Source organism: Alexandromys fortis, unplaced genomic scaffold, assembly GCF_014885135.2.
Source record: "Alexandromys fortis isolate MF-2015 unplaced genomic scaffold, M_Fortis_MF-2015_v1.1 scaffold_28, whole genome shotgun sequence".
Lineage (NCBI taxonomy): Eukaryota > Metazoa > Chordata > Mammalia > Rodentia > Cricetidae > Alexandromys > Alexandromys fortis.
The window spans coordinates 10,416,061-10,435,435 of record NW_026067901.1 but is presented as its reverse complement, the minus strand read 5'-3'; the positions used below and the strand labels follow the sequence as shown (position 1 = coordinate 10,435,435).

Sequence of the window (19,375 nt, the reverse complement as noted above, 5' to 3'; positions counted from 1 at the left end):
TCCAGTCTCTGATGTTGAGGTTAAAGTGGGGTGTGGAATTCTGCATAGCTGAGTCGTCCAAGAGTGCCCACAGGTGTTAGTGTTTACCACTCCCTCTCTGTTGTGATGAAATACCTAGCAGAAACAGGATGAAGTTAGGTCTTGGCTTCACAGGTCTTAGCCCGCGCTTTCATGGCTCACACCAGGTGGTAGACACAAAATGCCCATTCTAAGCTGACTTTCTCCTTGTTCTTGACTCTGTTCGGGTATCCAGCCCATGCATGATGCTGCCCGTGTTCAGGGTCGGTCAGCCCCCTTTGCCTTTCTGGAAAAGCCCTCACAGACACCCATGGGTGTGCTCCACCATCCCCTAGGTGATCATAAGTCCCATCATGTTGAGCATGACCATCTCAAAGACTTAGCTGTTACTGGGACCACAAGCCTTGCTTATGGGTCGTTTGAGTGAAGCAACAGTCATTAGAATTGCCTCAGGAAGGAGGTTAGCAAGGTGAGCGGGTCATGGAAGATTCTGGTAATAAGAATGCCAACTCCATTATGAACCTCTTCTTCATAAGCTTCTCACAGCCTCTGTGTCTACCAGGCCTGACCACCAAACCTGAGTGGGTTTACAGTGAAGGAGAAGGGTGCTCTTCTTAGGTCTAGGCTTTGACGTCGTGTTCTGATGGACACTGTGACCACCTCCCCACTTCCAGCTCTTCCCTAGACCACTACCCTGCAGGCTCCAGGGCTCAAGACAAAGACTTAGGCCTGGCAGTCTCAGACCCCTGAGTCAGGTCTGTGTCTGTAAATGACTGGGGGTCATGGTTCCTTTAGAATTGCTGACTCTCTATCAGGCCTCACTCGTGACACTGAGCCCTGGTCCTACCCAGTCAAGCTGTCCTGTGGGTGTCCATCTCGATAGATCTAAGACATTCCCTATGGATTTCTAACAGAAAAAAAAAAAAGATTGAGTCCTTTGCCCCTCGGGAAGGGGAATGGCACTGTGATGAAGATGTTCTGACGCTCTCAGTGACTACTTGCAAGTGGGGACCGATGATGGTACACCCAGGAAAGGCAGGGTGTGTCCAGCCTCCATGTGGAAGGTCTCTGAATGGCATAGTACCTGCTCATGGGACTTCCCACTGTGTGGTCCAGGTGCCAGGCCCAGCTTTAGGAAGCAGGCAAGCCATTCAGTGAGGCCTTTGTGTTGGGAGTGGCGTACTGACCAGCTCTCTCTTCTCTCCCACAGCACGAATTATCAAGACAAAGCAGTGGTGTGACATGCTCCCCTGCCTGGAGGGGGAAGGCTGCGACTTGTTAATCAACCGGTCAGGCTGGACTTGCACACAGCCCGGAGGGCGGATAAAGACCACCACGGTATGTGGCCCCTTTCCTTTCTTGTGGGCATGTTGGGGAGAAGTGAGCTGACACCACGGCCCCGTGATGGATGTGGATACTCCGGGATGAAAGAGGGACAAGTGGCAGCTGGTAACTCCATCCCAGCCAGCTCCTCCTCTCTCCTCTGGCGCTGAGTCCCAGAGAGCCTGTCCAGTTGGTCTTTGGGTACACAGGGACTGTGCCACAGAAAGCAGAACCACATAGACTTATCAGTTGGGTTGGTCGTCTCAGAAGAGAAGCTAACACAATGCATATTGCTCGGTGCATATTGCTGGCACCGAGGTTGCTTACTTTGTAGGGTTGATGTGGAAGTACATCAGGCACCTCAAAATCTAAGAGCAAGTTTCTGTACCCCACCTGAGGCCAAGTGGAATCCAGATTCAGGTTTAGGGAGGGGGCTACCTCTGGTTCTGCTGCTGCCCTAGATATGATCTGGTGACTGCTAACAGATCCCAATGGCTCCCAAAACTTCAGCCCGCTCATCCTATCGAGCCAGGCACACTAAGCTCTTTCTGGAGGCCACAGCCAACTTGATCTCCAGAGCCACTCTTTCCACAGATGGCTGAATACAGAGGACTCTGGGATGCTCTGATTTTTGTTTTTCTTTTTGCCCGTTCTTTGAAATTTCTGAGGTGTGATGGCTCCACATACTGCCTAGGCACTGCAGACAGTTTTCCATCTGTGATATACAACTGAGAGGTGAAAAGTCTTCGGGCATGACAGATGGGTAAGCCTCCTCGGGTCGGTGACTCGTCACTTAGCACTGGCTTCTTTGAGAACAAGGCTGGGTGAGACCTGTTCGGGGTTAGTGAGGGAACCTGTTGGGCTGAGTGGACACAGAATCAAGCACACTTCGAAGAGACTTAGGCTCTGAAATGCCTGTAGAGGTGTATGGAGGGGGAAGCAACAGGTATAGGATGCTGCCCTATGTCTGCCTCTGCCCTGTGAAGACCACAGGTACAGATTGACCCCCTGAGCTCCCAAGATGCCCTAGGCAGGGGCCACAGATAGGTATGAGATGAGATAATAGATAGTGATGAGCCCCATCAGCCATAACCATGCAAAGGGCTGCTTGAAGGCTCGCCCAGTGCCCCAGCGTGGTCTCCTGTATAAGGCCTAGCCTCCCCAACTACACCCCAAGCTATTCGGCCACCTGGGTAAGTGCTACAGTGGTGAAAACTGGTGCCAGGAAAGGAGTTGCATATCCATAGTGCCCCACCCCCCATGATTCATTGCAGAGTCACAGCAAGGCCAGATGTTCTTAACTCCTGGCCTGTGTCCTTTTGGGGACCAGATGTAGCCCTAGGCTTGGTGTATTCCCCACTTGCTGGAGTCACATTTGGAAGGGATGGGAAATTAAGGGCATGTGTAATTACAATTGGACACCACAGTGGGTGTGAGGGACCCCTGAGCCAACTTTACCCCCTCAGAAGCAAGAAGGGAACTGTATAGCTCTGCAGTCTAGTCCACATGGTGTCCTTGAGTCTATAAAATGAGACCCGACTCGTACTGGAACCTCTAGCCTAAGGTGATGTGTTTTTAAGCTGTCTAAAATGTTGCTTCTCAAGCCAGATCTAAAGAAACCACTATTAGCTGGACAGTGGTGCCACACACCTTTAATCCCAGCACTTGGGAGTCAGAGGCAGGGGGATCTCTGTGAGTTTGAAGCCAGACTGGTCTGCAGAGAGAGTTCCAGGACAGACTCCAAAGCTACAGAGAAAAACCCTGTCTCTAACAACACAATTAAAGTCTCTACTATGTGATTGCATCATGGCCTCTTATAGAGTAAATTAGTAGCATAGGTTCCACGTGTCACCATAAATTGTTGGAAAATTGTTTTTCCAGGATGTCAGTTGTCACATGTTATATTTAAGAGGCCTGGTGACCACGTAGTGGCTATTAATTTCTTTCCAGCATCACTCATTCCAGATAGAACCTCCCTTCAACCAAGACCCCTCTCCACTCTGCACCCCATCTATGCCAACTCTACATCCATGCACCTCTGTGACACCCTAACCCTAGCACGGTGTCACTTGCTGATTATATTTCTCTGTGTGTCACCCGAGTCGGGGGGAGGCTATTCACGGGCATTTCGCTGGGTCTGGGGATCCTATAGCCTGTCCCCTCCTGGGGCCTCCTAAGTACGTGTGATAAATGGATCCATTGATTAGCCTAGCCCAGACCCCAGGCACATGCTGATGTTCGCATTTCTGAAATCACTGCTTCTCAAAAGCGTGGGTCGCCACCCCATTAGTGGGTCATGAAATTAATTTACTGGCTCATGATCAGCATGTAAAAGGAATAAGAAAGGTCATAAAAATACTAGAATGCTTCTCGGGTCACCGGGACGAGTGCCACTTACAGCCACAGAAGCACAGTGGTGCTGTGTACGATGGGTGTCACTGTGGAAAGTGGGAAGCCCGTGGCCCCGATGACTCAGGAGACAAACGAGCCTCTGGGCTAGCTTTGCTGCCTCTGGAGTTGCCCCTTGGACTTTGCCCTGTGAGCATCCATCTGCACTGAGCCAGGTGAGGAGTGAATGCTGAAGGTTCTCCTTGGGCGTAGAAGCAACACCCCTTCCTTTCTACCATACATTGTTTCTAGAGGTGGGGCAAGGCATGGGATTCCCTTCCTCTTCTACAGCTCCCAGACTCCTGTTTTCCACTAGTCCCGCCAGCAGGACATCCAGGGGACCTAAATGAAAAAGAGCTAGAGGATCCCAGGTGGGGACTCTGGTCCCTCATAGCTGGCCAGCAATGGATGTCAGTGCAGATGTTAGCTGGCTTTGGCTGCACTGCTCCCTGCATATGTTAGTGGCTTTCGGGAATATTCTAGTCAATGTTTACTCTGCATTTCTGTGATGTTTATGAATTGCAAGATGCTCGGTGGTGAGCTATACCGTTCCCTAAATCAGAATAAACCAGCTGGATTGGAATCCATCTTTCCCAATTAGCTATTAAGCGCCACATTTTGATTCCATATGAATAAACACACGGTTGTGGGGGTAGGGAGGTTTGGGGAGGGATTTCTGGGATTCCTGCTCAAGGGTTAGCACTCCACAGAAGTGTGTGCCCCAGAGAACATAGAGTCAATGACTTCCAGATGCCGACTGGAGGAACACATGTGGGTGTGGATATCTGGCCTCTGCACCCAATGTTTGGGGGCTTCTATTACAGATGTGGAGTCCACTCAAGCAGTCAGTCTGAGCACCAGTTCCTCTCAGCTTGCCTGCAACTAGCTGCTGACTTGAGCTGGGCAGCCTGTGCCTCGACCCACTGGGGCATCTGGAGGTCAAGAGCACCGAGATCATTCATATCACCAAAGAACACAAATGCAGATGGTCCTGCTTCTCAGCCATCCCAACAGCTTCCTCTACCATGCTTAGCATCTGTCCAGGGCACCCTTTCTTCAGGAGAGCTGCCCTGGAGCAGGGAGGGCCCTGGCCCGTTCTGCTGCACAGCCAGTTGTTCAGTGGGCTCTATCCATTCCACTCGGGTCTCTGCCACTACAGCTTCCTGCCAAGTTGGGAGTAGGGAAAGAGCCGAACTCAGGAGCTGCTGCAGGCCGAGCTGGAACCTTGAGGTCTTCATTATCAAATTCTGAAGGTTTTGTGTGGTCTGGTGGCTATACCAAAACACCCAGAAGACTGGACTAGGCTCCTCCCAGGAATCAACATGGTCCCTAAGCATGGCTGGTTGTGTGCCAACCTACCCATGTGCCTCGGTTCCCACTAGTGTCAGGGGCCATGCAGGGCTCCACTGAAGAATGGAGCACCTCCAGGCTCCCCCATATTGGAGCAACAAATCTCAGAGGGTCTTTGTGGATACTTACTAAATGCTAGTCTCAGCCCCCAGCTAAAAAGGACCAGACCCCTATGCTGCCTATTAGCCTTTTGGAGACCCCTGTGAGGAGACAGGGATGTGGCAAAGGAAATAGTTTATTCCTGAAAGGACCAAGACAGCCACAGAGGAGATAAAAGCATGTGTCTAGGAGGGGACCCGTGGTGACTGTAAGCAGAAGAGAGGGGCTGAAACCCTAGGAAGCCTCGGACCCCACAGATAGCGCATTGATAAAGTGCTTCCCACAGAAGCATAAGGATCCAAGTTTTGCCCCAAGCATCCACATAAAAAGCTGGATGTGTTGGCATGCATTTGCAATTTCCAGCCCAAGGGAGGCAGAGGCAGTGTCTTGGGGTTCGATGACCAGCCAGACTAGCCTGGTCAGCAAGTCCAAGATCCCAGTGAGAGACTTTGTCTTAAAACAAATAAAGTAAATGGCACCTGAGGGGTGACAGAGAGGAGCAATCACTTTCCCCACAAGTGCATACTTGTTCACACACACACACACACTCACACACTCACACACACTTACAAAATTTGCAGACCTGGAAGATGCAGGTTTCCTATACATCCCAGGGATGAGTGTATAGAAAGTTCCATACTGGAGCTGCCAGAGTGAGATATGAGACCCTGGAAGGTGCTGTAAAGAATCTAAACATCAGAAGGATGAGATCAGTCCCACACTGTCCTGTCTTGACACAAGGTAGAGTCATTTGGTCTAAAAGGGACTCTCAGTTGAGAGGATGCCTTCCTAAGTCTGTAGTGCATTTTCTTACTTAGTGATTGATGTGGGAGGGGCCCGGCCCATTGTAGGCAGTGTGAACCCCTGGTCCTATCGCCCCAAGTGCTCTAAGACAGCAGGCTGAGGAACAAGGTAGTAGTATCCTTCCTGCCTTGAGTTCCTGACCTCCTGGCCTGATTTCCTTCAGTGGTAGACTGTTTCCTGAAGTATAAGGGGAAATAAATCCTGTCCTTCCCAAGTTGCTTTTAGTCGTGGTGTTTATCACAGCAATAAAAACCCTAATGAACGCACACAGAGAGAGAGGGGGGGGGGCAGGGGACTGCTCGAGCAGGGACTGGTATCCAGGTTCCCCCAGCCCAGATGTTGCAGGACACAGGTGCCAGGTGTGACTCTTAACGTCTAGTTCCCTAGCTACCAGAATGTTCTGTCAGTGTTTTCGGGTAGAAGAGACTTCCTTAGCGCAGACAAAGCAGATCCCCAATGGGACAGCAGAATCTATGAGGCCAGGAAGGCAAGGCTGAGGACCTAGAACCCTCCCTGAGGACACAAAGGGACACAACGGGAAAAGAGGTGGCATGTGAGATCATCTCAAGGGACAGTTCTCTTCTGTGACAGCCTGGTAGTGGCTCCAAAGAGGGCACCTGTGCGCCTTCCTGCATCTCACATGAGCAAAAGGAGTGGTTTGTGGTGATGGACTGCCTTCAGGGGACACTGGGTGTTCTTGGGGAGATTCTCTGTTTGAATCCCACAACAGGAGGGAAGTCAGTGAGCCCCCGTCACACAGCTGACGTAAGGTAGCTGCATTGACCTCCTCTCATTCTTAAACCTTCTTGGTTCCCAACATCCTTCGAGTCCTGATGCCAGGCCCAGTACCATGAGGACCCAGGGAACCAACCCTTAGAATGCAAATCAGGTCTCTTGTCCACCTTGCAGTATACTGGCACACTTAGGCCAAAGCTTAGAGCCTGATGTCCCCACCTCCAGTGTGATCAGAGGCAGCCCAGACCAGACGCACAGGGCAGAAGAAAACCACCATGCAAGACAAAATACTTTCAGCAGGCAGACTGCCAAAAAGGAATGTCATGGAACAGGAGGATGAGGAGGAGGAGGAGAAAATCCTGCTTGCGACCCTCGAGCAGGGATGGCCTCTCGCCCAGCAGCCCCGCACCTCGGATCGATTTAGATGCTCTCTGGACGTGACGTCCTCACAAGGACAAAGCAGACTGGATTAAAAAGTGGTGTGAGCCCTGAGGCAGGCAGCCCAGGAGCCTGCTGCCTGCACCCTAACCCGTCTTTTTCGGCGCAAGTGATGAAAGACTAGAGTCATTACTTGGATCTGTACGCGGTCCATTCTCTGCTCCTCTGAGTCACCCTGTTCATCACCACGGTAATAGCCGGACATTTTAATAGATTCCGTGCGTAAACAAAAATGTATATGGCGGTGCTGCATCAAGTAGTATTGTAAGCAGAGGCATTCTTCATGCTCTCGGTGGATATGAGCCCAGAAACAACAAACAAAAAAAAAGAGATTGGTTTGACCAAGCTACATTATTCCTGTCGGCATTTTTCAGAAGGAGAGGCATTACTGCTGGTCCCTCTTTTCTGTAATTGGGCTGCATTCATCTCAATTTTCCTTAAAGCGTTTGTTCTTTGAATTGTTTTAAATACATAAGTAGCAAATGGTTGAATCTGGGGAAACTAGCTCAGTGGGGAGTGGGAAATAGGGCCTGTGCTACAAGATAGGTGGGTGTGGGGTGAGCCCATTGCCACTGGAGGGGCACAAGGCAGTGGCATGATAGGGGAGGAGACCAGAAGCCGGGCCAGCACCAAGCACGCCTGAAGGTTGCACCAGAATGTCTAAGGGTTCCCGTAAGATTAAAAAGGTGAGATTTGGGGTCTTTTTAAGGTTGTGTTCCCAGAGTAGAGCCTGTGAAACTGGGGACAAGACACATACTCAGCCTCTTTGTGTCTTCCTGTCTGTCCCTTTTCCCATCTCTCGGGCACACTGATGATTGTGTGTTGGAGGCTAAGGGTATAGGTCTGAAGTATGTGGTCCCCTATGTTAAGAAGCTGTTGAAACCCTCACAGCTCTCTGCAGGATCAGTCTTTGGTGCTCAGTGGGCACACTCATCTATCTTGGTGCCTAGTGCACTGCTTAGAACATCACTAAGGTGCGACCTGTTTCCAGTTTCACAACTTTTGTGTCACGTAGACACATCTGAGCAACAGGCGTACTGCCTAGATTGTCCTCCGCCCGTGGAATGTGGTAGTGGAGCCAGCACCGGAAGTGAGATCTTCTTGCAGCAGCAGCACTCCCGCCCAGGCCTTGTCGGTCCAGCATTCTGAACACTTAATGATTTTATGCTAACCATAGAAAAGATGGGGCTCCTGAGTGTGAAGTCTACATAGGACCCCATGTCCTGTGCCACCCTCTTCCATGGCCTACATGCCCTCTAGACTCGAAGAAGGCTGCTCATAAAAGGCAGGTTATAGAATGTTCCAGAAAACTGCATTAGGCCCTAGAGTCACAGCTGAAGTAGAGCCCAGGATGATCTGTAGCATAAGTTCTAATTAGTCTTAATAATAAAAACCTGGAGTCAGATATTGGGATGAAAGCTAAAAGAAGCAGAGCAGCCAGTCACTAGTTCTAAACTACTAAATGCTCAGACCGAATGGGGCGTCCTGTCTCTCTCTACAGGTCCTCGTACTGAATGCATTGAGCTCCTGTCTCCTTCAGTATTATGTTCCTCTCTCTGCCCAGCCATATACCTTCCTGTTTCCACTTCTGATGTGGGAGTGATTTCTTATTAATAAAGAAACTGCCTAGGCCCATTTGCATTTGATAGGCCAACCCTTAGGTGGGTGGAGAAAACAGAACAGAATGCTGGGAAAAAGAAGCTGAATGAGTGAGTCGCCATGATGCTCCCACTCCTGACAGACGCAGGTTAAGATCCTCTCTGGTAAGCCAGCTCATGGGCTACACAGAATATTAGAAATGGGTTAGAACAATATGTAAGAGCTAGCCAATAAGAAACTGGACCTAGCCGGGCCAGGCAGTGTTTGAAAGAATACAGTTTCCGTGTAATTATTTCTGGGTATAAACTAGCCATGCGGGCGGCCGGGTGCCGGGGACGCAGCCCTGCCTCTCCTATTTCAACACACTTCCTTAGTGCTGGGATTAAAGGTGTGTGACTCCCAAGTACTAGGATTAGAGGTGTGAGCCATGACCCCTGTTTCTCTTTCAGTCTGGATTAATTTCATGTAGCCCAGGGTGGCTTTGAACTCACAGAGATCCATCTGCCTCTGTCTCCTGAGTGCTGGGATTAAAGGTGAGTGCCACCACTGCTTGGCCTCTATGGCTAACTAGTGTGGTTATTCTGCATTCTGATCTTCAGGCAAGCTTTATTTGTTAGATCACAAACAAAATACCACCGCAGTGTGTAGGAGACTGCTCTTTCATTTCCCAGCTGCCCAAACATGAATAATCACACAGAAACTATGATAATTACAACACTGCTTGGTGTATTAACACGGGCTTCTTATTATCTAGCTCTTATATCTTAAATTAACCCATTTCTATTAATCTCTGTATTGCCACAAGGCTGTTGCTTACCAGATAGGTTCCAGGGACATATTTCTCCTTCTGTAGCTGCATTTGACTCTGCCTGCTCACTCTCTCTCTATCTCTGTTCTGATTTTCCACCTGCTTTACTCTGCTAAGCCATTGACCTCAGGAGCCTTATTCATCAACTAATAAAAGCAGCACATATACAGAAGGACATCCCACATCAACAGTGGTCAACTCTCATAGGCCCTTCAGGTTCCCCTACACACAGTGAGGTTGATACCCAGGTGACCACCCTAAGGTGCACCACTCCAGGCCACCTACTGGGCCAGGCATGTGTCCAACAGGTAAGCCTTTTCGCCAAGAAGGGGCCAAGCTCCATCTTGACAGGCAGTACATTCAGAGTGCTTCAAGTTTGTTTCTCTGTGTTGGTGTAATTTGACCTTATACTCTCTCAGATAAAAATGGTGGGGTTTTTTTTTTTTTTTTTTTTTTTTTTTTTTTTTTTTTTTTGAGACAGGGTTTCTCCGTAGCTTTTTGGTTCCTGTCCTGGAACTAGCTCTTGTAGTCCAGGCTGGCCTCGAACTTACAGAGATCCGCCTGCCTCTGCCTCCCGAGTGCTGGGATTAAAGGCATGCGCCACCACCGCCCACCATTTTAAAAATGGTATTGTTATCATTAAGGACAGAAGTAAATGCAGGTCTGAGCTATATCAGAAATAGTGAGATATTATTGAGCATAAAGCTGGAAGATTATTCAGTGCCTGTGTTTTCATCATGCCTCCTAACATCTACCTAGACTAGGCTATCCCTTAGTCCTCAGCTTCAGGTTCCCCGAGTTGGTCCTCGTTGTTAGGGTGTATGGATTTGACTTGCTGACCTTAGCCAGCTGGGATAGCAATGAGTGAGCTGGAGTGGCTTTGCTGGTAGCCGACCCTTTGCAGTGGCCTCTGTGTGCTAATAGAGGCAACGAAATATGAGCCTTTGGCCTAGGTGTTTGTCCTGGGGTTTCTGTTGCTGTCACAAAACACCACGGCCAGAAATTAAGTTGGGGGAGATAGGGTTTGTTTGTCTCATACTTCCATATCTCTGTTGGTTAGTGAAGACAGTGAGAACAGGAACTCAAATAGGGCAGGAATCTAGAGGCAGAAACGGGTGCAGAGGCATGGGAGCAGGGCTGCTTAACGGCTTGCTCCCCATGGCTTGCTCAGCCTGCTTCCTTAGATAACCCAGGACCACCAGTCCAGGAATGACACCACCCAAATAGGCTGGATCCTCCCCTATCGATCACTAATCTTTAAAAATGCCCTGTAGTGATATTATGGGGGGCCATATTTTCAATTAAGCGTTCCCCCTTTTCAGATAACTCTAGCTTGACATAAAACTCTCCAGCACAGTGTTTGGGATACATCTTTTTAAAAAGCAAAATTGAGGAATTTGTGTCACTGTCCACATAGCTTTAAATTGCTCTGTTAAAATTGCACTGTTTAAATTGCTCTTGGCAGGTGCATCAGGTCCTAGGGCATCTGTCCCAGTGATAGCACTAGCTTAGTTGACCCTGAAGATCTGCCACCAGGTCCCCATAAATGCCCTGTCCCCTGCACTGGAGCATAAATCTCATAAATTAGCCTGCGGCATACATAATAACACCTAGGCACATCTTGAGAGAAGAGCCCTATTGTAGGACTGATGTGTGGTACCAAGTGAAGGTTCTGCGTCAGACACTATCATCCCTAGCCTAGGGAACTGACACTTCTGTGTTCTGGGCAGGTGACTTGTGGCAGTCGGGTCTTCCCAAGCCTTGGTTTTCTTGTCTGGAGAAGGCATGAGGGTTCCTCAGCTAACCTCACAGGTTATTGGGATGGGAAATGAAAGGATGGAGGGAAAAGGCTTCTGAGATATTAGGGGGTCTTTATATCTAAGGTTGTTGTTCTTTTACACCCAGCATATCCTAGGGTACTCACACCCCATTGACTGTGTGAGATGAAGGAGTGTCTTCTGGGAAGCCTTCTTTTTGGTGTGATAGCATTCATGTGATGGGAAAGATCAGGGCCCTGCATCTCCCAAGCTTGCTGTTTTGATTCTGATTGAATCTGCTATATGTAGCCATGGCCTTCAGGATCTCACAGGGCATGCGGCCAACTGCTGGGTAGGCTTCCAGAGGAGGGGTGAGAGAGCGGTATTTTTCTTCACTGTAGGAGAAATGTAACTATGGGAAGAGAGCACAGTGCCTTTCCCAAGTCCTTGGAGAAGGATCCATGATTTGTAAATTAATATAGTGGCTGGACTCAACAGGCTGGCTTCATTTTCTGCCCAGCCTCAAGTTACAGAAGGTGTTTGAAATAATGAAACAAGAACTCTCAATATCATCGAGACTCAAGGGCAAGAAAAGACTCCCCTTGTAAGGTGGTTTTGGGCTCCTCCAGAGAGCAAACAGCTCATGTCACCATTGATCCCTACTTTTGACTGTGAGTCACCGTGCAAAAGAATCCTAGGACATCTTCCTCTTAGTGTGATTAGCATCTGGATATATGAGGATGGTGAAGATGGGAACACAGGAAGGCAGAGGGCATGCCACCGGAACTCTGCTCCTGTAAGAGGAGCAATGGTCACTCAAGAGACTTGGCTGGCAAAGCTTACTTGGTGGACAGAGCATCTTTTGTGAATGAGAAGCAAAGAGAGGGCCTAGTTCAGACCCTGCACTCATCCTGTCTGCTCCTTGATCTCTGAGGGGAGTGGAATTAACGAAGCTGAGGAAGAACTCAAATTTCTAATAGCAGGAACCGAGTCCTGAGGCCTCCTCTGGCTGGTGGGAGCCTCCTGGTGGTCACATGAAATGAGTATTTCTTCACAATTATGAGCACCCAGGTCCAGCCTGGAAGAGGACGAAGCAACCCATATCCGGGGGAGCAAAAAGAATCTGAAGACTTGGCATCCAAACCTTTGAGTACAGGGCAACTTTGGTCTCTGCCTGATGAGATGCAGGCTATAGACTGGAGCCTGGGGGAATGACCATCATCTAATAGGAGGAGTATACTGATGAGAGGGCCAGGTAGCCCTGTAGCACCCCACAGGGCTCACAATGGCAGCCCCAAAGATGTTGCCTGGCTTTGCTGGAGCTGAACATAGCCATGGCCATTATTCCGGGATGACATGGCAGAAAAGAGCCTAGAGTGGGGGCAGACCCTCTGTGCTTTCCCACAGAGACACGTGGTGCATGTAAAAACACTGGAAACCTAAGAGCAGAATTCAGATGTGTTTTGGAAGCTACAACTAATAGGACCGTCCCTACAGACATGGAAACCACAGTGTGAGAGCAATCTTAGAATTAGGAAACAATGAAGAAGTGGAACAAAGAAGGTGAAGGAGACAGGTTTGGAGGTCAGGGGCGGGACACTCAGCCTAAGAGCAGGGGTGCATCAGGAAGGGAAAAGATGAGCTTCAGGGGGAAGTAAGGTGTTAGAAAGAAAGAGGCGTGTCCCCTAGGCTGAAGAAAAGTCCCAACTAGAGAAAAAAAACTTGACTAGATCATAGGATGGGTTTGAGTTTGTAAATGAAGGAAACCTGTGTGATAGCCTTTTAGGGGACACTGAAGAAAAATAAAGTTGGAAGAACGTAAGTCCATGGAACCATGCCGACACAAATAGTCTTGAGAGCCCATAGAGACATGAAGCCAGAAGATAAAGGAAGAGCTGTCAGCAAGGGAGACCAAAACACAGTCTCCCTCATGAATGCAATCCTATTTCTAATTGCTTTGGACTAAGCGAGTAACCAGGAATATTTTCCATGACAGGGAGAGCATACCCTCATAGAGTGTTGCTAAAAAGGTGAATAAAAGATACATGTCAGACCTACTCAAGTTTCTTCTCTAGTTGGGACTTTTCTTCTGCCCAAGGGACCCGAGTCTTTCTTTCTAACACTCAGATCAATAAAGCAAGAAGACCCTGAAATCAGGAAGGAAACATAGAAGAGTTCATGTGTGGGAGGATGGATGTTCACCGCTGACACCAATCTCAGGGTATGACGGACACATGTATAAAACCCCAGCACTCAGGAGACTGAGGCAGGAAGATCTCCAGTTTGAAGCCAGCCTGTTGCTATGGCTACACAGTTGAATGCAAACTCCCAGGCCTCTTCCTTAATTTCCTCTGAATTGTGCAGAACTTTCCTTATGTAAATGATGCTCTAGTGTCACCTGTGGTTGATTCAGAATGGCCAGGGAGAAGCCAGCAGCAATGTGGAAAGGATCACCCAAGCCCATCCTTAGTGTAGGGTCATCCCTCTTTTTAGTCAGAAATATCCAGGATGGCCTCCTTTGGTCCTTTGGGAAATGGTCTCCTCAATTTGATTGACATTGAAAGCTACCAGTGAAACTAAGCCTGCTGTCTGCTAAAGCACCACAAACAAAAGAGCAAAGAAAATCTGAGCAAGTGTGCAAACTGAGTGGAGCCAGGAGAGAAGGGTAGCCAGAAGACATTACAGAGCATTGTGGATGACAGGACATTGCTGCCTGTGAAAACAATAAATGGAAATGGACCAGCTGTCACCATCAAAAAAGCAAGGACTATAAGGGCAGTTGTTCAAGATACCAACTGTTCAGAGGTATCTGAATGTACTTTTAGCAACACAGGAAGGTTTAAGGTGAGTAAAGAAAACTGGACCAAGTGATGGGATCAAAAAGAAAGCAAGAGAAGAGAGAAAAGAATTTGGAGCATGGTGATGTCATGTCAGTACAGTTACTTAATGCTATGGTTGTTTTGCACATTGTAGTTCAAGTTGAAAATAAGGAGTAAAGTCTGGGACTCCCGCAGCTGACAAGCATGTTAGAGACACAGATGAGGAAAGCATGACTGCAGACAAAGTGGCCAGAATTGGTGTTTGAAGTTAAAGGTTACATGGAGTTTGAAAGTTGTATATCTGGCAGACTAGGAGAGATCAAATCATCACTGCCAAGAGCAGGAAGCTGGAAAAGCAGGACATGGGTCCTGTGAATCCCACCTTCCCACAGATGCTTTTGTGGTTACCTGTGGAAACTGGAGTATAAGCAAGGCTGTTCCTATTGTATCATCATTTTCAAAGTCACCACAAAAATATCTTTAACTCCCAGACGGAAGAGGCGTGCCAGCCTTCCTTTCCAGTCTAAATCATGGAGCTCTGCTTCCTTAAGGCCACAGAGGATTGAAGCCAAGTTGTCTTGCAGCATGCTACCTCAGAGGTAAACTGGCTCGCAGAGCTTTGGTCTGTGTCCATATAAAATAAGCAAGATGCTACCTCCAGCGTTGGTGCTAAAGTGAGCCATCACTGGAGAGGTTACTGATCTGATCAGAACGGGACTGGACCACATTGGACAGTCACACGTGGAACTAAGGTCCCGTTTAGGTTGAAGCAGAAAGAATTCAGCGTGTCTAATGAAAGGTGCTCTTGGAGTGAGTGAGTCTTTACAAATCAGGAGTCGTGAAAATAAAGAACCTAGATTTGGGGTAAGCAACCATCCAAAAATAGGAAAATTTAACATTGAAATTATTAATTAGCTTAAAAAGAAACACCTGGACTTGGTTACTGTATCTTTAGTAATCTTATGAAGACATGTTGTTTTTGTTTTGTTTTTAACTTCTATTTAACCCATATTTTTAAGGCCAAAAAGTAAATGTAGAAGAAAAAAAATGTCAGTCTTACATTCAGACTTTTCAAACGTGCAGGAGCTGCCCGTGTATTTATTGGGAAATGGGAGCTTTGACTGTATGCATGATTTTGTGTGTGTGTGTGTGTGTGTGTGTGTGTGTGTGTGTGTGTAAAATGAACAAACCTATCAGAAAGGGAAATGGTGTTAATAATCTCCTGTAAACTCCTAGGCTGAGGGAGTTTAATAGGCACATTCTTTAAAGTATTTAGCATGCAGGACTCTTTCCCCCTAAGTAATGAGAAAATGGAAAAATGCGGGTTTAATTTCAGGAAGCCCTGATTGCAGATGTATCCCCAAGAATGGAAAAGCAGCATTGCTTTTTGTCACGAAGACTGAGGCTGGAGTTGCAGGGCATTATGGGTATGCAGGAGGCACCCAGCTAAGTACCCCTGGGGACTGAGCCCTCAGCTGTCTGAAACACTACAGATACATCTGGGTTTCTGCGGCTGCAGCATGCCTTTGCCAATGACACTATCAAATGGGACACGTGTCATCTGCACCTGCAGGAAACCGCAGCACCCTTCAAAAGTAAGACAAAGCCAGTGGCCATACAGCAGGGTTTGTATAAGAAATGAAGTCGTACTTCTGTTTTTCAAAGTCAGGTAGTACAATATACTTCAGTATTTGGCCGCCCCCCGCGCCAGAAAAATGAATTTATCCATCAGTCGATATACCCAAAAGGCAGCAGGCACACAGTAATTGTACATGTAAATTGTGAAAATCAAATGAGTGGTACTGGAAGCCTCAGACTTCAGCGTCACAGTGGTTCTGGTGTTCCCTGTACTGGATCTGCCTAAAGCCAGAGGCATTGATTGTCCTGCAGGCAGGCCCAGCCCTGCAAGGAGGCCAGTCAGGAGCTTCGGTTTACCGCCACCACTGATCACTCTCTGCACATTCTTGAAAAACCAGTGCTGGAAAGATCTGAGGTGAGAAATGCAAGCCCCGTGGGCCCCAGAAGCTCAGCTGGATGCCTCAGAAGTAAAAAACTGGACCTGTAGTCAGTGTCTTCAACTTCGAGTGTGATGTGCCCACGCACAGCCTGTGGTGAAGGAGTTGGACAAGCAGTGGGTCCGTAGACCAGACCCAGCTGCCCTGTTTGGAGATAAAGCCTTGGGGGAGGGGGGATCGGTTGTGCTCGTTCACATCTGATGTTATAACTTCCATTAAGTTTCCAATGAAATGAGGGGGGTCTTTACAGATGGTTTTACATTTTTTTCAATGTAGTTCAGTTAGGGGGGTGTGCAGGTCCTTGCCCTGCTACAGCAGACACATGATGCCAACGTTGGCATGGAGACAAAGGTCACATGAGAGTCATACGAGGGTCTTGGTTCTGGGCTTGAGACTCTGGCCAAGCCTGAGCTCTGGTTCTGTCATTGGCCTCGATGACATGTGGTAAGAATCGTGTTGACAAAGTCCCAGACACTTAATTAAAGTCTTGCAATGCTTAGCCCTTGTTACTGTTGTCTCCTAACTCACGGAACAGACCCTGAAATGGAGCTAAGCATTCTAAGAGTTGGATTTGGGACACGTCAGCATTTCTGAGCATTGGCAGTTGCTGGGAGGATTGCTTTAGGATAGCGGGAAAAGGGCAAGTTGGATCCTTACCACACGCCATGTCCTAGATGAAATTCCATAGGGATTGCAGAATGGGTTGAAAACAGAGCTGGCTGGTGAAGACAAAGCAAGGAGGAGCACTGAACCAAGTTCAGAAAGAGGAAGAATGCTCCAAGCTCAAGCCCCGCCTGCAAAATTCCATAGCAGCAGCTCATGCCCCCTGGTATTATGAGCTGGGCAGCATTCTCTAAGAAGGCAGGACGTACCAAACATAGCAGAGGCACGAATGCACCGACTTCGTGGCATGACTTACAGACTGCAGCTGCCAGGCATTTCAAGTACCACAAATCTCTAGCCTGGGGTGGAGAAACCCCTGGACTGGAGGTACAGCTCTATGGCAGATCATATGCCTAGGATGCCTGGTGCCCTTTGTTTAACCCCTAGCCCACTGCCCCCTTCCTCTCAAGGATCAGTGTCCCAAATATCTGTTCTACTGAAATCATTTTAATACGTAATTCATCGTAAAGCTGAAGAATTATAGGTGGAACCAAAGTAATCTGGAGATTGGATGGAACAGTGGACAATTTTGCATGCTGCAGAAACAGTCTACAGAGGAAAAGGGATGAGATGTGTGAATTTCCAATTCCTGCTGTGTGAAACAGGAATGCAGAAGAAAGTGTGGAGGTTCTTCTCAGACCATAGTTGATAAAAACACAAATGAGGTGGCAGTCATCAGAGACATTGCGGTTGCTTTTCTCTCCTTCCAGCTACTTCTGTAGCCTTCCAGAAGATACGAGGATGTATAAACTCATCAGTCTTCTGGAAGGTGTTTGGACAGCATCGGTCTGGATCATCAGAGAGAAGTGCTCAGTGCACTTGGAGCCCAGGGTTGCCATTGTTCAGGAAAGCGAGCCTAGAGTTGGCACAGGACCCTCAGTTCCACTCCTCGTGTCTTTCTACCCACGAAAGAGGATTGCCTGGCCACACACGTGCACACCTGTTCATCGTGACGTTCAAGCAGCCAGCCACTCAATGGCTAGGTGTCCATTAGTGGCCAGTGGGTGAATAACTGTAACACTGCCCTCAGGTGTGAAGAAGAATGGGCGCTGATGCTTGCCGCCATGTGGTACACCTTGCACGCTTCATGCAGTGTGAAAGAAGCCAGGACTGAGTCCTCACTGCGTGCCTCTTCTGCTTCTGTAAAATGGCCAGTCTGAGAAGACCAGAATGATAGGAAAATGCCTGGAGCTTATAGAGAAGGTGGATGATGGCTGATGGCATGGTGTCTCATTGAGGACACAAAATTAAACTAAGCCAAACTGTGGTGGTGATTGCCCAAGCCCTGTGAATATACAAACACAATTCTTGATTAAATATCATGAAATAGTAGCACCATCTCCGTAAAGCAGCTACAGTGGCCATATTGATATTGTATGCTCCACCTAAAGAAGTTTGCTCAGCATCATCTCACTAGCCTGAACTCAGGAGCCCTTTCCTGATGGACTTCAGTGCTGAGAGACCGTAACATCTCTTTGCTGCCTTGAGCCCTGCTCAGAACCTGAAATCTAGCCAGCACTCTATTCCCAAAGCTCACTGCTGGGCTTCAGGGTTTAACTCTTCACCCTGAGGCTCAAGATTCAAGAAAGCAAAGGTGAACCAGATACTTGCACTTGACTCCCTGTCTCCGCTCTCTTGGGAAGTCCACACCCCTCAAAGGCATCGAGAGCACCTTAGCTTCTAGCTCTGTCCCTCAAGGACCTTCTGCTATGGATCCTGTGGGGAGGGATGTCACCTCACCAGGGACTGTCCTCACTGCTGACAGTCACTTAATTGAGGAAGGAGGCTAAAGCTAGGGGTGTGACAGTTTGTTGTGCTCATACCTAACCTCATTCCAGTTTAAAATGTATAAGAAGCTAGTTCTTCCTGGGCAGGATGGGTCAGTTTTCTATTGCTGCATACTGAACTCACAGACTTAGCAACCCATTTTGGCATGCCTCTGAGGTCAGGGGTCCCACTACTGACTAGCTTCTTTAGCAGGTATACACTATAGCTGTGTGCACACAGATATATGATCCCTGCAACATTTACACATTCACACATATACCTCACTCATGTGTATGTGCTATCTCACAGCTATATACATTCATACAAAACAGTCACATGCACACAAGGCACATGTATTGCATGTATACATGAATCATACATGTATATATCATATCTGCAAGCACATACATGTACATGCCACTCCCACATGTGCACACACATACACCACACCTGCTTTCACTCACAGATACATTCACATACACATATAGCCTACACAATACATACATTTAAACATGCACATATTTGCCTGTTGATTGATGTTTCTGTCTCACCAGGTCCCACAGCCATTTAGTCCCAAATAAACACACAGAGGTCTACATTAATCATAAACTGATTGACCTATTACCTCAGGCTTCTTATTAGTTCTTCTAACTTATATTGGTCCATAATTCTTGTCTGTGTTAGCCACGTGGCTTGGTACCTTTTCTAGCGAGGCAGTCAAATCTTGCTTGCTCTGTGTCTGGCTCCCTCTGTGTCTGGGTGAGAATTCTCATTGCTCTGCCTCTACTTCCT

General features: G+C 48.0%; 1 protein-coding gene across 2 annotated transcripts in view; it reads left to right on the top strand.

Annotated features, from left to right (window-relative positions):
* Window positions 1-19,375, top strand: part of Tafa5 (TAFA chemokine like family member 5) — a 198,300-nt gene that overhangs the window by 167,439 nt on the left and 11,486 nt on the right. For both annotated transcript variants that reach the window (XM_050130675.1, XM_050130684.1), the window contains exon 3: window positions 1,229-1,356. In XM_050130675.1, coding sequence (XP_049986632.1) covers window positions 1,229-1,356 — 128 coding nt within the window. The remainder of the gene's footprint in view (window positions 1-1,228; window positions 1,357-19,375) is intronic.